The following is an 18561-nucleotide window of genomic DNA, read 5'->3' on the forward strand; positions in this document are numbered from 1 at the left end:
GTGTGTGTGTGTGTGTGTGTGTGTGTGAGAGAGAGAGAGTGTGTGTGTGTTACTGGCACAAACTGACTCTGTTTGAGAGACACAGACAAGATGAGAAGGTCTGATTTTAAAGGAAACATTCAAGTGAAGGAGAATGAGATATACACGGAGAAATAGAGCTGAGAGAAGGCAAAACAAAAAGAAAGAACATGAGTGAATGGAGCACAAAGAGGCGGCTGAGCCGAGAGGGTCCTATCAGAGAACGGGAGATGGGGAGAGACAGGAGATGAGGAGGGAGGAGGAGGTGTGATCTTTGGGTGGAAAAGCAGGGAATCCGCTTTGGGGGATGGAGGGAGTTGAGAAGAAAAAGACAAAGGTAGGCTGTCTTGGACAAAACACAGTGCTAAAGAGAGAGACAAATCACTAACACGCTCACCTTCCAGATCCACGGGAGCCCCGGCGCATACGTCCCGGGACAGGAGTACCAGGGTGAGTACAGGGCTCCGGCGGATCCGAGACCTCGTTAATACAAGGGGCATTCTCCTTCCTTCTGCAGTAAACTTGGGAAAGAGTACGCACAAACGTTTAAAATGTGCTTCGCATCTCCGTGAAGTCAAAATAATAAGATCGCTGAATCGAAACGGACGTTGTAAATAAAACAAAGATTAGTGGAGTCATTTTACACTATTTCAGTCTTTCTACTTCAAAATGTTTCATTCAGTGTGTTTCTTTGTAATTATTTATCAAAGTAAATCCTACACCAGGACTTTTCAGTGTAGATCAGGTTAAAAATGGCTCTTCAAGGTAATAATCGCAGGTGAACACTTTTTTTTTATCATTTTAAGGGTCTCTGTAACAGTGTTATTTCAGTATAATTTATATACTATTGTAATTATACTAATATTTTGAATCAGCTTTTATTTTTATATTTTCTGTTTTTAGTTAGAGTCTTTTTTTGTCATTTTTAGTAGCTTTTGTTTGTTTTGCATACATATCTGTGTCTATATAGTTGTAGTTTTAGTTATTTTAGTACAGTTAAGTTAAATGAGAAAGAAATGTTGCCTCGGCAACTAGCAGAAATATACATATTTTTAATAATTTATTTCATTTTGTTTATTTAAAAAAAAATGGTTTTAGTCATTTTAGTTGTCTGTTTTAGTTTTTAGGTAACTCTAATAACCCTGGTCTGAGGAAAAAAAAAAAAAAACCTTTTAAAAGCACATTTCATTGCAGGTAAGGATGCAAAAGCACAGCTGCTGCGTGTGAAAACAGATTGCAGTCTGTGTGTGAGTGAGATGATTGTGTTTATGTAACTGAGCACAAGTATTGATGTGAAGTTGAACGGCTCTATTCCACTTTTCTCCGTTCTTCTGTGCCGTGTGATCCCAGCGCTCATGTGTGGGTGGTTTATCCTGAGGCCAAAACCGCTAGATTCTCACAAACAACTCACAAGAGCACAACAGGTGCAGCGCAGCCACAGTATACAGTATGTGAATAAGAGAGACACACTCTGGATCAACACATTACACGCAACACCTGTAATCAAGACAATCCCACTCTGCTCATGTAAACACAAAGCTGCGACTTAAAGTGTAGAGGGATGCCACAGGTCTCTGTTTTCTTAATTTTACTGTCACAATATCTGAAGCGCTGGATGTAAAGTGTGCGAGAGCCTTCATTTCAACTCTGTTTTCTGCTGGTGTTTTGATGTTTATGAAGAGCGGCCGCTGTTCTTTGTGTGAGGAGAGAAGCGTGAGGTCTTGTGTTCTCAGCTTTATCTTTCTTATCCAGACCTGCGAGATCTACAGGGACGTGTTGGTTCTCAAACACGCGCCTGCGTCTTTGTGTGTTCGGGGGTCGTGAGGATTCTAGGGATTAATGGGGATGGAAGGCTGAAAGACAAAGAGAACAAGCCAAAGTGCTGCACATTTATAGAGTGTCAACATTCTGGAAATAAATATGCAGATAATCATGCTGAGAGACTGAACAGGACAGACAGAAATGATGGACTGGACAACTACACAAATGTGAACCTGGACCACAAAACCAGTCATAAGGGTTCATTTCAGATGATGTATTGAGATCTGAATAAATAAGCTTTCCATTGATGTATGGTTTGTTAGGATAGGACAATATTTGGCCGAGATACAAATATTTGAAGTATTGTTGGCTATTGCTACAAATATACCCCAGCGACTTAACACTGCTTTTGTGCTCCAGGCTCACAAATTACTATGTGAATAGTACAGAAATGAGTGTGAAACTATACAGCAGCATTTTAAAATATTGCATTATTTACACTGATAACGTCTAAATGTCTTCTTTAGTTTGGCATCATATTCATCAGAGAAATCATCACACCGAGCTCTGTGACATGTCCTGAATTATAATGGAGGTTTCTCTTCAGTTTATAAAATACAGCCTGTTCCTAAAGGCAAAAGCGTTTCATTAGGAGTGAGGTTATATGGCTTGTGGCCAGTTGCATCTTTAAACAATAAGCGTGAATCATACGATCCACTTTAGAGACAAAATCAAGACTCAAAGTTTATTTCTCAAATAAAGCAGCTGCAGTGCTTCTTGACAATAAAATGTCTTGTTCTACAAGCCCATGGACAGAAATAGCTTCTAGAAGTAAAGAAAACCTGTAGTAACAAAAGCTGTAGCTGAGAAAAATGAGGCATTTTTGAGAAGGACTGAGGTTGCAGGAACAGCTGAGAGTTGAATTATGAACAAAGCCCTTGTTAAATTTCTCCTCGTCCCTCACGTTTATACTGTAAAGGGTAAGGATCCTCGTGTGGCGAGTCTCGCTGAGGCGTGCTGGTGTTTTTCTGAGCAGTCAGATGCGAATGCTGGATCTGTCGGGAGCTGGAGGATATTTAATGGGGTCTGATTCTCCTAAAATCATCACAGAGGCAACACTGAGCACTTTTCTGAATATGATGGAAAACTTGCCATCGTTCACTCGGTCCGCTTTACATGCTGGGCTTTCTAACGCGCGCCTCCTTTACTGACGAGCTTTACAATAGATCCCTGATGCTGAGCCGATCTGTAGCCTCCGTCTGACATGCTGTGATGTCCCGTGGGAAATCAGATCTCAATTTCAGCAGGCTATGCTTTTTGTGAATTGATATACTAATGTGTGATTCTTGTACTCTTGTCACCATTCATCCACATTCACTGAGAAACACAGATGAAATGTCTGATGGATCTCTGACTGCATCCTAACAAGGTCTTCACACCCAAATGATAGAGTCTGTTAGCATGTCTCCTGCATGTCGAAGATGACTGAACTTAAGGCACATATTCCAGACTCTTTGATAAATAATGAACTAATGGAAACGTTTTTGCTGCATACATCACTCGACTGAATTATTTTACATTTATATAACAATAGTCCATTTACAGTTACTGTCCTCATGACAATACAAGAACTTGGGTTAAGCGTAGCATTTTAATCCCTAATTTAATGTTAATTTAATGCAGACTTATCCACCTTATTTTTCCCGTAGGAGCGGGCGCGGTCATTTGTAAATATAATGTGTCTGGCTTCCGGTGTCATAACAGCTGGATATTGCAAACTGGTGTGTTTTACCATGTTATTTTAATGTATTATCTTAATTATGAATACACTGGTTTGTAGTGCAAACAGTTTTACCGTTTACTGCAGGTTTTTATTCTTCTCGCTATTTCCCTACGGCGGCTAATCAACCGGAAGCCTCGCACGTTCACAGAAAACTTTGAAAAATAAGGTGGATATTTTAATCAGAATTACAGCGCTCTGTCTGTTTGACGCACATGCGCTCATTGACTGAAGCCTGTGAAGTTTAACAAGACTACTGTCCTTTAAGCAGAATGGAAACTCTCGTGTTACTTTTTAACATTTACAGACGGATACAAGCTGCAAATGTAAGTTATGTGCTGGGAAAGCACGACTCGGATGCATTAAAGCGCACTTGCGTCTGTCAAAACGCCTGACAGCTAAACGTGTTAAATGCTTGAGAATTTGATTTAATATCAAGCTTTATTTTGTTTAGGACCAGCTCATTATGTGTCCTCCGATGCGTTTTGTCTATAGAAGTGCGTTATTCGCTGCTGTAAAATAACGGGACTGGCGGATGCGCATCACAAAAATGTGATTAGTTTGATTGATTATTATCAAGTACACACATTATTTGTTGCAGCCCTATAAAGCAAATCTCTCTTGCGCTGGCTTGTGACAGAAGCACTTCCCGAATCGCATGTTTGCCATCTGTTGATGCAGGAGAGTCTCAGAGGTGAAGCTAATTAAGGGGCTGTTTACAAACCATATTAACACGCGAGGAGCTCTGGTCTGATGGATTCGAGGGGAGGGCCTCTGACTTCATGAGTGATTGGAGGATGTTAATAGCAGGTGTGAGTGTTATAAAACGCGCTTTTGATTACAGAGCCCATTCTGTGACATTGAACAAGTTCAGACTGCACATTTGTGAGGCATTAGATAAAGAAAAACGACTCCTCTCAGTGGAACCAAATGATTTCGCTCGAGATACTTTCCAAAGCTACGAAGCAATAATTCATGAATTGTTTTGCAGCCCATTGTGATGGGTTTCTGCATAATGTGATAGCTGTTTAATGTGCAGGGCCTGCGCTGACGGCTGGCTGTTTGGCTCTGAATGTGACAGTGAAACACGGCTCAGGATTAATCCCATGCATCTGGCCATGGGCTTCACTCTGGATAGTGAGGATGGCAGTCGAACATGCCAGAGAGATGCTAGTACTGTGCCAGGTAGTCATTAAACTCAATACAAAATGACCAGCGATGATGCCAGTGTGCAGAGCAACCTGCAGGCCATCTGTAAGCTTTTCCAAGCAGCCATTTCAGGCTCAGATTCAATGAAATGATCCAGTGGTCTCTAATGAGCGAAATGTTCTTCAGGGCTGCTGAACGCGGGGTCGTCTGTGTTTTACTTGTTAGCGCTGAATTACAGATTATGAATTGCTCCTCTAAAATTGCGATCAGTTTGCTTTCAAGTCGAGCTCTTTATTGAAAGAGTAATCACTGGTGATTAAATGGCTAATTCATGAAGTAACTTCTTTCTGAATGGGCAATTAATTCATTGACACACCCGATTCATTCAAAACACAGATTCGTTTAGTAACGAAGCGCCGCTCTGTGCTGCTCTGAGACGTGCCATGCTTCTTCTGTGGGTTTGTTTGCAAATATTTTCATTGGAGAAATAGAGCAAAAACAGACAGTTATAATAAGACAGTTATAATAAGAGTCTAAAATGCTAAAAAATCCAAATATTGTTTACAAAATCAGTTTCACACTTGCAGTCGTGCTGATACTCAGGGAAAACCGCACACTTGCTCGTGTGAGATTGTCTTATGATTACTTATGATGTAAATATAAGACCAAAACTCATACAGGGATATTTGGCCTCTGTATCTTGAGTTCTGGTGTCATTCTGGCTGCGTTTTAATAGTCTACATCATGATGTGATGTGCATTCAAGGCATGCTTTTTTTAGTGAAGTGAGTGACACGCTCAAATATTGTAAGCTTGCACATCATTAAAACAACAATTAAGTATTATCATAAGTCATATATTATCGCAGAGCCTACCCAGAAACTGAAACCAGTGAGAACTGTTTTAGTCTAATGCAAAAATGCTGTATGTCTTCTTAAGTTTTCCTAACACATGACAGACTAGAGCTTATAAAACTCCCAATGCCAGCACTCGTGAAGTGTCTGTGAATGTATGGGCTCAATTACTTCAGAGAAATGTGGCTATGTTTCTGTATCCGTTACAGCAATTATCATTTGGTGAAGTAATTTGACATGTTCCTCGTTGGTCCTGAAAGCTCCGCTGATTCTGAAGCGCCTGTAATCGCAGCCTCGGGCAGCGTGTCATTCCAGTTGATAACATTCAGACCTTCACCACAGCACAGAAGCCTTCCTTTCACCGGCAGATTAGACTGAACTGTGACGCTGGAAGCCTGGACCCGTTCAGAATCAATAGATGCATTTGTTTTATTTCTGCTTTATTGAGAGAGGAAAGAGAAGAGAGATCAGAAAATGTTTTTAAAAACTTAAGATCGTGTCGGAGCGTCTGCATCACTGATCGCACCAAATGACAACGGTTGCGTTTCTCACCAATAATGTCCCGCACCTCTCCATGCCCTCAAACCTGCCTCAGTCCAGTCTCCAGATCCGTCACGAGCTCATGAACATTACCCTGAGAGCCGCTGACCTGGCCGTGTTCTGTGTGAAACAACACTCGTAGGAAACCAGAGGGGTTATTGTAATTAGCTCTCCCACTTTGTTTGCTTTCAATACAAAAAATAGCTCAGGTCATGTTATTAGCTAAAACTGGTTTGTGAGAGTTCAGCACACATGGGTCATTCTGTTATGAGTAAACAGCACACACACACCCAAATAATGTTTATAATCAGATTTATGGCTCAATCGGACTGAAACGCCCTCATGTGAACACCACAATCAATTTGACAGAGCTCGATCTGAATGAAGTCGGATAGAAAGAGGTGCTGTAGACCTGAAGAAATCTGATCAGCAAGACAAAGTTCAGCATGTAAACGCTTGAATATGACTTGTGCATAATCACAGTCCCGTGATGCGTATGTTTACGTATGTTTTGCGTCTTATGAAAGTACACTCGTGTATGTTTATTTACATCTTACTACTGGTCAGTGGAGCAGACTGAATGTTTATGCTCTTCTGACGTATACAGTGCACTCGATGTTAAAGGTTCTTTATGGAACCATTTAGACAAAAAAGGTTCTTCTATGGCATCACTGTGAAGCACCTTTATTTTTAGGAGTGTATGTCAGCTTTCTGTCAGATATGTCATCAAGGCAAAACTACAGTTGTTCTCGCTGTAGCTCCGGTGGCGTTGCTGTCTTTCTCCGGTTCTGAACACAGTTTGCACGTGTGCCGAAGGTTTGTTCAGAATACATGGAATGCACACGTAAACAAATATGTAAATCAGATTGCAGTGTTTAGGGGTTCATGTAAACAGAATCTGTAATCAGATTGGATTTATTTATACCAATGAAAAGTAGTGCATGGAAATATATCAAGAGAATGCACACGAATGAGCAAGTGATGAATGAAAGTCATGCGTGTTCTCAGGAAGAGCAGAAACACATGGAGTTCATCAGGTAACTTTACACAAATATTAGCATGTTTCAAGCCAGTCTTACAGGGAGATGAGCAGTGGAGCCCTGATGTATGCACCATGGCCATGTCATGTGTCAGTATATAGAGAGAGATTCTGCTATACCGTGGTATAATCACACGATGTCAAATAGTTAGGAAATTCAGAGTGATGTGTGCTTAATATTAAAGGAGCTGCTGATTCACGTCTGACAGTCGAGCAGAAAATAACCCGTTAGAGAGACTGTGTTCTGCCTGACTGACATGTGGCTGATCGCTGTGTGTGTGTGTGTGTGTGAGAGAGTGTGAGTGTGAGTGTGTGTGTGTGTGTGTGTGTGTGTGTGTGTTTGTGTGTGTGTGTGTGAGAGTGTATGTGTGTGAGAGAGAGAGAGAGAGAGTGTGGTTTGTTTGAATGAGGAAGCATGTAAATAATGGCGAACTAATCATATGCCATCAAGTTATGTGTATGATGAAGCTGATAAAAGTTTAAAGAGGTCATATGATGCTGCTAAAAAGAACATTATTTTGTGTATTTGGTGTAATATGACAATAAGAAATTATGCATTTTTCAAAATCAATTATTTTGGTAACACTTCAGAATAGGGGTCCAGAATAATGCATTAGTTAAGCATTAATTAATGGTTAACTTGTTCACAATTAAGCATTAGTTGAGCACAAACACATAACTACTACTTTATTTATGCTTAACTAATGCATAATCTGAGCTCCCTAAATGGTAAGTTAATCATTAATTACTAGTGTGTTTGTGCTCAACTAATGCTTAATTGTGAACAAGTTAACCATTAATTAATGCTTAACTAATGCATTATTCTGGACCCCTATTCTAAAGTGTTACCATTATTTCTTATAGAGCCTGTTTTATTAAGTTTACTCATAAATGTTGATTAATGCATTAAGTGTATCTAGCATGTAGATAAGGTGGCCGTTATTTACGCATAGTTAAAGTTGAATTTGCTCTTCAGTGGTTCTTTATTAGTTCATTAAAAGAGACAGAACATAACTGCACTCTGAATTAATCTTTTTTTTATTGTTACCAACGTTTGGTTGACAAGCCTATGTCAAGGAACAATTTTTACAAAAAGGAGAACAATATAAAAACAGCAAATACTAACAGGTGCTTTCACTAATGACTTGTTCATGTTGAAGTGAATATTCATTCAGGATCATGTACCCTTATTATAAAGTGTGAGTAGTCTTATTTTCATTATATTTCAATATTTTAACAGCTGGGGCATCTGCATTTGGATTACGCGTATTCTAAATGCATTTTAGATTTACAAAAATTGTAGTCAGAGTAAAATGTAGTCTCTAATAAAGTTTTTTTTTCTGTAAAAATAAATAAGCGAGGTTTGTCTTTAGACTCAGGGGTTCCTCTGAACACAAACCCCTCTGATGAAGAGTTACTCAATGCTGGAAACTGAGTTCAGCGCAGTATTTGAGACATTCTGTATAGTGACAGAACAATCAATCATACAGAGAATATTATTTCCATATGCTGGAAGTTTTGTGGCAGAACCGCCTGGTGTTGGTGGATCTTACTTGCGAAACACTAAAAGAATGAATTTCTTCAATAGAGGAATGTACTGCAGTGTAACTGAGCTGTGGCTGATGTTTGCATACTCTGTGAATAATTCAGGAGCTTCACTAAAATAACAAAGAATTCTGACTGACTTTCATTCGGTGTCCAGATCACAGACTGTAAGTGAGAGCTGTTTCCCAGCTATGCTTTGTGCTGACTGAAGATAAAGAAAAACACGACACAAGCCCTGGCTGAGTTTCTCTGTGTTTCACAATGAAATTCCCAATAGGTTCCTCAGTGTGTTTGGAGTGTGTCTATGGAACAGAGTTCTGTGTGTTTAGTGACTGTGAGAGTTTTATCTGTCCGTGAGGAATAGATGCAGCTCTGGAGAAGGAAATGTTCTGGCTTGTGTGGGTGTGTGTTCTATTGCACTTAAATTAAAACCGAATATTTCCCAAGGACGATGCTTTTGAAATTTCCTAATAGATTTAGCATTAGTTTGTGACAATGATGCATGTGTTATCAACCAGCTAATCAGCTGAAACATCTGGTTTACACCTGCTCTTAACATCTGTTTCAGACGCTGAATAAACCAAAGTCCAAAAGCTTCTCTAATTCAGCCACACTGGGTGATGGTCAAAGCCTTCATCTGTCAGTCAACCACTGAGCTAAAACACGGTTTATAAACACTGCCACTTTAAAAATAAAAATAAAAAAGGTGCTTTACTAAAATAACTGAGAATTCTGACTGTGAAGTTTGGTGCAAACTTCAGACGATGAAGGATTTTCATTCGGTGTCCAGATCACAGACTGCAAGTGAGAGCTGTTTCCCAGCTGTGCTTTGTGCTGACTGAAGATAAAGAAAAACACGACACAAGCCCTGGCTGAGTTTCTCTGTGTTTCACAATGAAATTCCCAATAGGTTCCTCAGTGTGTTTGGAGTGTGTCTATGGAACAGAGTTCTGTGTGTTTAGTGACTGTGAGAGTTTTATCTGTCCGTGAGGAATAGATGCAGCTCTGGAGAAGGAAATGTTCTGGCTTGTGTGGGTGTGTGTCAGGGGTCGAGAAGAGCCAAAATGACCTCATTTAGACATTTCCTGTTTTCTGTGAGGTTTATTGAAAGGTGTAAGATTATCTATCAGTCTGTCTGTCTATCCATCTGTCTGTCGTCATTGCATTGCATGTTTTAACTGTAAACTGCTGCAGCGTTTGAGCACATGGAAGTGATTACAGTCATCTTGCTGAGCGCAGGCATTCAAGCTCGTGCTGGCAGAGATCCTGAACCGAATAATCCTGAAAACTCTCATTTTTTCCCTCTCATAAATGCTTGTTAGTTTTGTCATTTTCGATCACGAGGAAAGAGAAAAGCAGCACAGCAGTGCAAATGGATTGGGTGTTTTTTTAAAAGAGGGGTTAGAGTAGATTTATTTGCATAACGCAGCGCGTTCTCTGCTTATCACGCTCCCAGAATTCCTTTCCCTCAGCGTCACGCTGTGGGAGCGTAAACACGGGAAATCTCACAGGGATGAAGCTTCAGCGACTGAAGACTGTCACTGACTCCAGTAGCTCTTCTCGTTATTTGAATACTCTCAGTGCATTTCATGAATACATTTTTCGATTGCAGGAAACATTCCACAGAAAACAGTTCACCTTCAGTTCATGTGTTTAACTCCCCAGTGTGCATCTGTGCACTTTTACAAATCAATGGTAGCCATTGGTCAGAATTGTTTGTTATTGACTTGACCTTTCAGCTTGGAGAATAAACCTCAGTGATGCTCTTGTGTCTGAACGTGAGCAAGTCCCTGTATCCGTGTTCAACATCCAGTTAAAGGCTTTCCCAGGAGAGCGGGAGCTGCTGTAGCAGCACAGGGAGGCATCCGTGCTTTCTGTCATGCTTTTATAAAATGAAGTGGTTAAGATACAAGAGCATCAGTGAGGTCAGGCACTGACCTGCTGACTGGAGCAGTACCCTAGAAAGGACATTTTGTACCTTATCCTCCCCGAAAAGGTTTGTGGTAAGGATACATGTTACTATTCTAAGGTACTAATGTGCATCTTTTAGGGGTAAATATTGTACAGCGATGTCTCTTTAAAGCCCAAAACACACTGCATGATTTCCGGCTATCCCAGACGAAATATTGGCATCGTGAAATGATCGTGGTGATTTCTGTGATCGTGGCTCCTAATCGGTGCTCCTGTGTCATACAGTGAGAGAGGGTCAAAGACGGCTGTTGTCACGGTCTTGCGACCAAAGATAGCCTGCGATACAGCATGATCATCGCACAGTGTGTTTGCTGCTACGATCCACGTTTACTGACCAACCAATAAAAATGCGACATGAAATCAACGCGACATGACACTAAAACATAAAACTGCTTACCTCAAGCTCGTATCCCTTCCTCTTTCACGCTTCCACTTTTTTTCAGAACACATAAAAACTACAGCTGCTAAAGTATGATTCATCATGCTTTTTTTGTTTACCACTAACGCATGCTGATGACGTTTATTCTTCTATAGGAACGTGCATCGTAGCGTACGAGTCAACAGGTGTCATCATTGTACAGTCTACACACATGTCAAGTTTATTAGATCCGTGTCGCACAGTGTGACATGCAATGATCTTATAGGACTGTTAAAATCGTGCAGTGTGTTTTGGGCTTTAGTCAGAGGTCTCCAACCCTGCTCCTGGAGAGCGACCCTCCTGCAGACTTCAGTTCCAACCCTGCTCCAGCACACCTGCCCGTAATTATCAGGTAGCCCTGAAGATTTGCAGGGTTGGAGACGTACTTTCTCTTACAGGTAGACTATCCCTTTGAGCAGCCCTGAACTACCCAATGTGGACTATGATCCATTAATGGTAAACATTACCATCTCAAAGGTTTTTAGTTGGGGTTCTGGTTTGGGTTTTGTGCAGGCCAGTTCTTCCCCACCAGACTCGGTAAACCACTTCTTTCTTGTGCACAAGGGTATTGACATGCTGGAAAAGAACCAGTTCCACAAAGCCTGAAGCACTTGTACTGTATGTGTAAGATTAATAAATTACTGGAAAAGCCAAACTAGAAGGAACTTTCCATCTACTTTTGGCCATATAGTGTATCAAGAGTTGAAGAAATGGAAAACAACCCTGCTGAAAAAAAAACTATAGACACCATCACAAAATTTGTAATGGTTTTACTGGTTACGTTGGGAATTGTATTGGTTTTAATGGAAACTGTAATGGACCCTGTGGGTCTCTACTGGTAATTGGTCACCTTCTGTTTGTGGCTTGTTAAAACCACTAAATCCTAATGGAATATTTCCCAAAACACACTACAGAAAACCATTTTTAATGGTTTTAATGGTTAAACGTTGATTGTTTGTAATGGTATTTGTATTGGAAACCATTAGAATTTCTGTGATGGTTTCTATTGTTTTTTCACCAGGGAAGTTTGATTCCTAAATAAGTTCCTTTCTTATTATTGCAAGCCATTTGATAACAAGCCTAACACTGGTCAGAGAGCCAATAAATGGTCTCCAGCTCAATGAAGTTATCTTGGGTCAAACGGTCTGGGGAAATGTTGTTTTTGTAGTTCTCATTAGTGTCACATGTGCAAGAATCCTGCTCTGTTTCAAGAGAGATATTCACCAGATCGGAGGTTACACAATTTAAAACTGGTTTTCCATAAAAGCTGCTTGTTTTAAATGTTGTAAGCTTTCAACTTTCCTTATGGAATAACATGATCACCTCTGCCTTCTGTTTTGTTTTTACTCGTGTTCGGAGCAGGTTAGCATCTATTAAGAGGTTAGGAGCATCATTAAAGAAGCTGTTACTCAGGAAGCTGACCTGTTAATGTTTGTTAGAGCGATCGAGCGTGTTTGACAGCAACAAGCCCTCGCAACAGCAGATGGCGCGGCCAGCAGGGCAGAGAGGCGATACAGGGTTACGCAAGAGAATCATCACAGTTTGATAAGTGCTATCCAGCTGTCACTGACACACGTAAACTCATCACACATTCCACACCGATGCTGATTGATACGGCGCGGCGCGGCCCAGATCAGCAGCACTGGACCGGAGCGGCAGGAGATGGCTCTGAGACTGGCCCGGCCGGGGAAACAGATGGCCCGAGTCGCTGCTGGTGGCCTCTCCCCGCTTCCGGCTTCTCAAGGGCACACTAGGTTTCCAGTGGGATGTCAAATGCGGCTCAGAAGGCCACAGAGTAACGTTTCTGTCATATTGCATGTATCTTCTGACATACACGGAGGTGGAAGTGTGGCACTGTGGTTGTGAGGCTGAGACGGGTCACAGGTGTGACAGGCTGGAATGACACTTATGTTTATGATGGACAGAATCGGGAGTTCATACGGGCATTTCAGAATCACCAGCGGGAACTCTCTGGTTCCAGACTCTCATCTCCTCTGTGTCGCTGATCCTGCCCACTAGTCTGCTTCCTCACAAGGTTTCTCTGCTTAAACATCTTGTGGAGTTGTTTTTCTTCTTCTGTTCTTTAGCCTCCTTTGCCTTGCTCACTGGGAGTAGCTATACAGTCAAACCAAAGATTATTCAGAGACCAGATATAATTTTTGATATTTTTTTACTAGTGGGTGCAGGACACTATAGTTCATTTATGTAAGTGAGGATAGCAAAATAAAGTAAACTGTGACATATTATATCCAAACATTCTTCATACAGTGGACTACCAGTAAAATTTGGGATCAAAAATTATTCAGACACTTTGACCTGAGCATGTTTTGCTGAAGTGTTTTTTCTTTAATTGCTAATGCGACCTTTTTACACCACAGACTTTTACACCACAGACAACAGAATTAAGCATTGCTTGGTAATTGTTTGACCTAAATTGGTATTATCTAATTGTGTACTTAAATTTAACAGCTGACAGTCTGATTCATTACATACCTTTCTATCAAAGTTATCTGACATTATCAAGATGAATTTGTTCGGACACAGTTTAACTCTGAGTTCTTGGCATATTTCTAAACTATAGCGAGTAAACTGTGATAATGTGAGAAGTGTTGAAGGTGTCTGAATAATTTTTGGTTTGACTGTATATAAATGTTGTGCTCGACTAGGAGCGACTGTTGCAAACGCATTAAGGTTTGATATTCATTGCACACGCTGGCAGGAGTTATTCCACTGCCATGCTGTTAACTAGGAGTGAGGTAATGCACAGCCCTGCCAACTGCTCTCGCTTCACTCTTCTGCTCCTGCGTCTGGCGTTCAGGGTGCCACCAGGTGCTGTTCAGACGACAGCACCACACATATAGAGCCATCCGTGTCTGAACCTGCTGAACCTCTTTCAGAAAACGGTTCGAGAAGCATCGCTCCTGCGCTTCGTCCCAACACGGCCCTTCCTCTTCTGTTTGGTATTCTTCTACAACAGAAAGCAGCCCCTTCTGTTAATGCCAGCGAGTACAGGGATGCTTTCCAGGCCCGAGGTTTATCAATAGTTGAGCAGCAGCGTGGCGGTGAGTGTTGGTAATGAGGCGTACTACATCGCACCATCTATATTGCATGATGGGCAGGACGGCACAGAGACAAAGAGAGAGCGACTGGATGGACAAGACTAGATGGAAGAGATCAGTGTTGCGGCGACGTACCTGCCGCATCTCCATCTCCCAGCGGCACGTCGTCTCTCTTTCTGCTAAAGACAGTCAAATACTGCTCATCGGGAGAGTTTGAGTGTGTGCGGGTGTGGAGTGAATGTTAAGAGTTCTCATCAAAGCGCAGCTTTGTGCGCATGCAAACCCCCGCAGGTGAATATGTCTGTTTTTATGAGTTACCCTTACCAGGTTATCCTCTTTTCTCCTCCCTTCCCCCACTTCTGCTCCCCTTTCAGATGGATTTCTGAATTATTTACGTCTTTCATTTTCATCGATCACTCTTTTTCCACGGGCCTCTCCAGACGTCCCTCCATCCCTGTTTTCTCCCTCCTCCACCGTGCTGTTTGTTGCTCATAATAACCTCTTGGCCCAATCGCTCGCGTTGCACTCCCACCCGCCTTCGAATGCTTCTCCTGCATGAAAAGCGCTGCGCTCTTGAGGGAGCGATGCTTTGAGCCCGAGGTGCCTCGTGTGAGGAGAGCGAACGCTTTTTGGGTTCTGGATTTGTCAAGGTGCATGTGCATTTTCTTGACGTTTAACGGAAGAGTTCACTCAAAAATTACAATTTTGCCAATATTGTATTTGCATAAATCTTTGAAGCATTTTTAAACTCCAAAAAGAATAGAAATACTATTAAAGCACCTTAAATGCAGCCAGTATGACTATGTGCGCTGTATTCACTGTCTTCTCAAACTGTACGACAGCTTTGCATGAAGAAAAGACCGAAACTGTCATGCACTTATAAAATGTCCACAATGTATTTCTCTCATTGATATCATGACTTAATGTGAATGAACTGGATGTAAAGCGATCACCCTGATCCGTACATACTGAGTTGCACTTATTTAGAAAGCGAGGTAAGGAATGATGTAGTTAAAAACAAGAAAAGGGAAAATGGAGAGAGAGAGGACTAGATATTACACTGGCAGTAAGAGGATGAATTATTGAAGCTGGCATGGGGGGAGAGAGGCAGGAACGAGGGATATGTTTTTAATCCGGAGTGTATCCACGTCTAGACAAACTACACACACTCTTACACACACAGAGTACTCATAAAGAAAGAAATAGTGAGAGTCTCTAGTAATTTGTTTTTGTAAAATAATAATCAAACTAGAACTAATGTTATTAATAATAATGATTTTCTTTGACTATTTCATGATCTGTCTGTCTGGGATTTTGTCAAACAGTTGGTTAAACCCGCAGCAGGCTTTCAGAGCGGATCTGCTGTTGGCTTTTGGTTTTGAACCACGTTTCTTGTCAGAAAAAAATGCTTGTCTCAACAATTACCAGTCTATTCATGAAGTACTCTGTCTTTTCACTGAACGAAGAGCTTTTACTGCACTTTTACAGCGCATCTTCACTCTTCAACCTAAAGAAACTCCAGCATAACAGAACATTCAGCACAAACACGTCTGCTCTTTTATCATGTTGCTGAAAAACACACATAATTAAAATAACACATAACCTCAACATTCACTCTCCCAAGCCAAGAATGAAAACACTCTGCCCAGTTTCAGCAATGCTACATTATAATGCCAAAAGAAACAAAAGCATGCAATGAAACGAAGTTGTGAAAATGTTCAAGAATGGTGTTTCATTAGCTCTTTTTCATTTTAATTTTGACTAAGCAGCATTGTTTTTTTTGTTTTTTTTTTGAGTATGACTGCATGTGTCTTAGTTACGTTTGCTGTTGTTTGGTTTCTACAGACTCAGAATGTCAAGGTAGTATGTTTTCCCCCTCTTCTGTCAATCTCACACTCTTTTAAGATGTATCTCCTCACAGTGTTTAGTGACATCTTCACCATGAGAAAATGTCTTTTTGACGTCTGCCGTCTGGTGAGGTGTCGCGTTCGCCTCCTGGACACACATCTGCTCTCTCTCAGCTCTTCAGGAGGATTCTGGGTTATTTTCCATTCGGTGTCTCTGAACCACATCTGTGCCATCCTGTTGATTACTACAGACATTAATTTTGTCTTGTTCCTCAGTTTGTACAAATCAATGAGAAACACGCTTGGAGTAATGCATGCGTTTACTAGGGAAGCGTATGTGTGCTTGTAATTGAAATGGTAATTAACTGAGTAGTGAGTGATGGACTTGAGGAACCAATGTAAAATCATATTCCATTTCCATTTCATGCTTTTTATGTGGCTTTGCAGACTATTGGTGAGCATTGTATCGCTTTGACAGATTAATGAGCCGATCATGGTACGATTGAGGCGTTGCCTTCTCTCATGTGACATACACCTGTTTTCTGTCACTCGCCCAATACTATAGGACCTCAGAGAGAGCACCATGAGCTCAGAGATGCATCCTCTTCCCAAACGTCATCTGCTGTTGTTGCCTGTTGGACTGTGTACTTTAGAACAAATTCATTTCGTCATTTTTGCTTGGTTTATTTATGTACTGTACGTTATTTACTCAGATCTTGATTTGTGTGAGAGAGGCACTGCTTCCTTGACCTAATGTGGGATTTTGTGATTTTTTTTCCAAAAGAAGAACAATGGTCAGATTCTGTGACTAATTAGTTCAGTGACCAGCCCAAATGATCGCATTGATGATTTGAGTCTCGTTCATTAGCAGCATCCAGTCCAAATGAATCGCCGTTTGAATCTTTGAATCAGTCCAAATAAGATCTAAATTTACTACTAAGTTTGACCAGGGCTGCGTTTCCCAAAAGCAGCGTAAGCTTAAGTACATTGTGGACCCATTGAAACCAATGGAGCTACGATCAACTTAGGCTTACGATGCTTCTGGGAAACACAGCCCAGATTTCTTCCCATGCACCATGAGCATTTTCCCCTCAAACCATAACCAAGTAGACCTTTAAGATGGAAAATCCATTTAACTGTTTTCTTACTTTGAGTACCAAAGCACTTTTCCAAAGGCCTCTCACAATTAACTTGTGGAGTATTTTTTTGCTGGATTTTCCTCAGATGTCATTGATCAGTGAATTCTGACCCTCTGTCTCTCCTCTCTCTCTGTGTGTGTCTGCAGTGACGATCTCCACCAGTACTTACTTCGATGGGCTGCTGGTCACCGGTCTCTACACCTCCACTTCTGTCCAGTCGTCTCCCATCCCTGCGTCTCCAGCCTTTGGCTTCGGTAAGTCTTGAATGAATCTAAAATTAGATTAAGAGAACAATCTAATTATATCAACGAATGCTCATCACCTGGGTTGAGTCCACGCGAGTATTCTGGGCAGACATTACAGGGTCTGGAGGAGAGTGAATGTACTGCACATCATGTGCTAGATAAGAGCAGAACTGAAGGACTGGAGCATTGTTTGAGGCTTGTTTAATGATTCTGAGAATCACTGATATTCTCCTCTATGTGTATGGTGTGAGAGCTTGTGTAATGTGCACATCGTTGGCTTTTATATTCTTAAAAGTGGGTCTGAAAGAGGTTGGAGCAGGTACAGAAGATCCAGATACATGCACATAATCCAGACCGTATGGTGAAGTCTAGAAATCAAACGGATATTGAGGATGTATTATTCAACATGGAATATTACTGATAATGCAGTTCCACATCTTTGAAGAACAGTTGTATACTTGTTGAAGAGCTGCAGGATTTTATTAGGGACTGATTATTATTTACAGTGAGAGAATTAATAAAAATAGTAAAGACCTTGCTCTTTCTCATTTATCAGAAATAAGTGTTGTTGACTTTTACTTCCTTTTATTTACACTGAGCTTTTTATAACAAAAACTGTTCCAAATCTCTTAGAGTGAGAACAGCACATTAATACACCCAACATTCAATACGTGAGTTTTGATGATGCTTATGAAATTATGACATGGACTCATGAATATTAATTAGGTGACATTGTTAGGTAACCTTCCTGGAACATCCGCCTACGTAATCTATTAATATTCATAGGCCAAGCATTAAGAGTAGTTGGTGACTATCCAGGTGACTAGCGTCCACTTACCAGCGTCTGGCTTTCAGAAGATCCGTTAGCTCCATTAAATAAATTGAATGGCATTTTATGCCAAGTTTAATTAATCTCAGAAGGGAGTGTGTTAATTAAACTCAACACTGATGTTTCTATAACGTTCTAATGAATCCTCGGCAGTTCCATTACGGTCCCGCTTGGGAAAACTGGCTCTCTGTTGAGGTCGTCTCTGTGCCCTCCACAGATTCAATGAGTTACAATGAAACACAGCTTAGAAGTCATGCTGAGAGATGATGCCAGTGCAGATACTGTATCAGAGGCAGACACACACACTCACACACACACACACACACACACGCACGCACGCACGCACGCACGCACACACACACGCACAC

At 41.1% G+C, this 18561-nt stretch overlaps 1 protein-coding gene across 1 annotated transcript in view; it reads left to right on the forward strand.

Annotated features, from left to right (window-relative positions):
• Positions 1 to 18561, forward strand: part of LOC107728186 (reelin-like) — a 119763-nt gene that overhangs the window by 877 nt on the left and 100325 nt on the right. The window contains exon 2 of the mRNA XM_016538285.1: positions 17266 to 17373. Within this exon, the coding sequence (XP_016393771.1) occupies positions 17266 to 17373 (108 nt within the window). The remainder of the gene's footprint in view (positions 1 to 17265; positions 17374 to 18561) is intronic.

Source organism: Sinocyclocheilus rhinocerous, unplaced genomic scaffold (genome assembly GCF_001515625.1).
Source record: "Sinocyclocheilus rhinocerous isolate Xijiao unplaced genomic scaffold, SAMN03320098_v1.1 scaffold367, whole genome shotgun sequence".
Lineage (NCBI taxonomy): Eukaryota > Metazoa > Chordata > Actinopteri > Cypriniformes > Cyprinidae > Sinocyclocheilus > Sinocyclocheilus rhinocerous.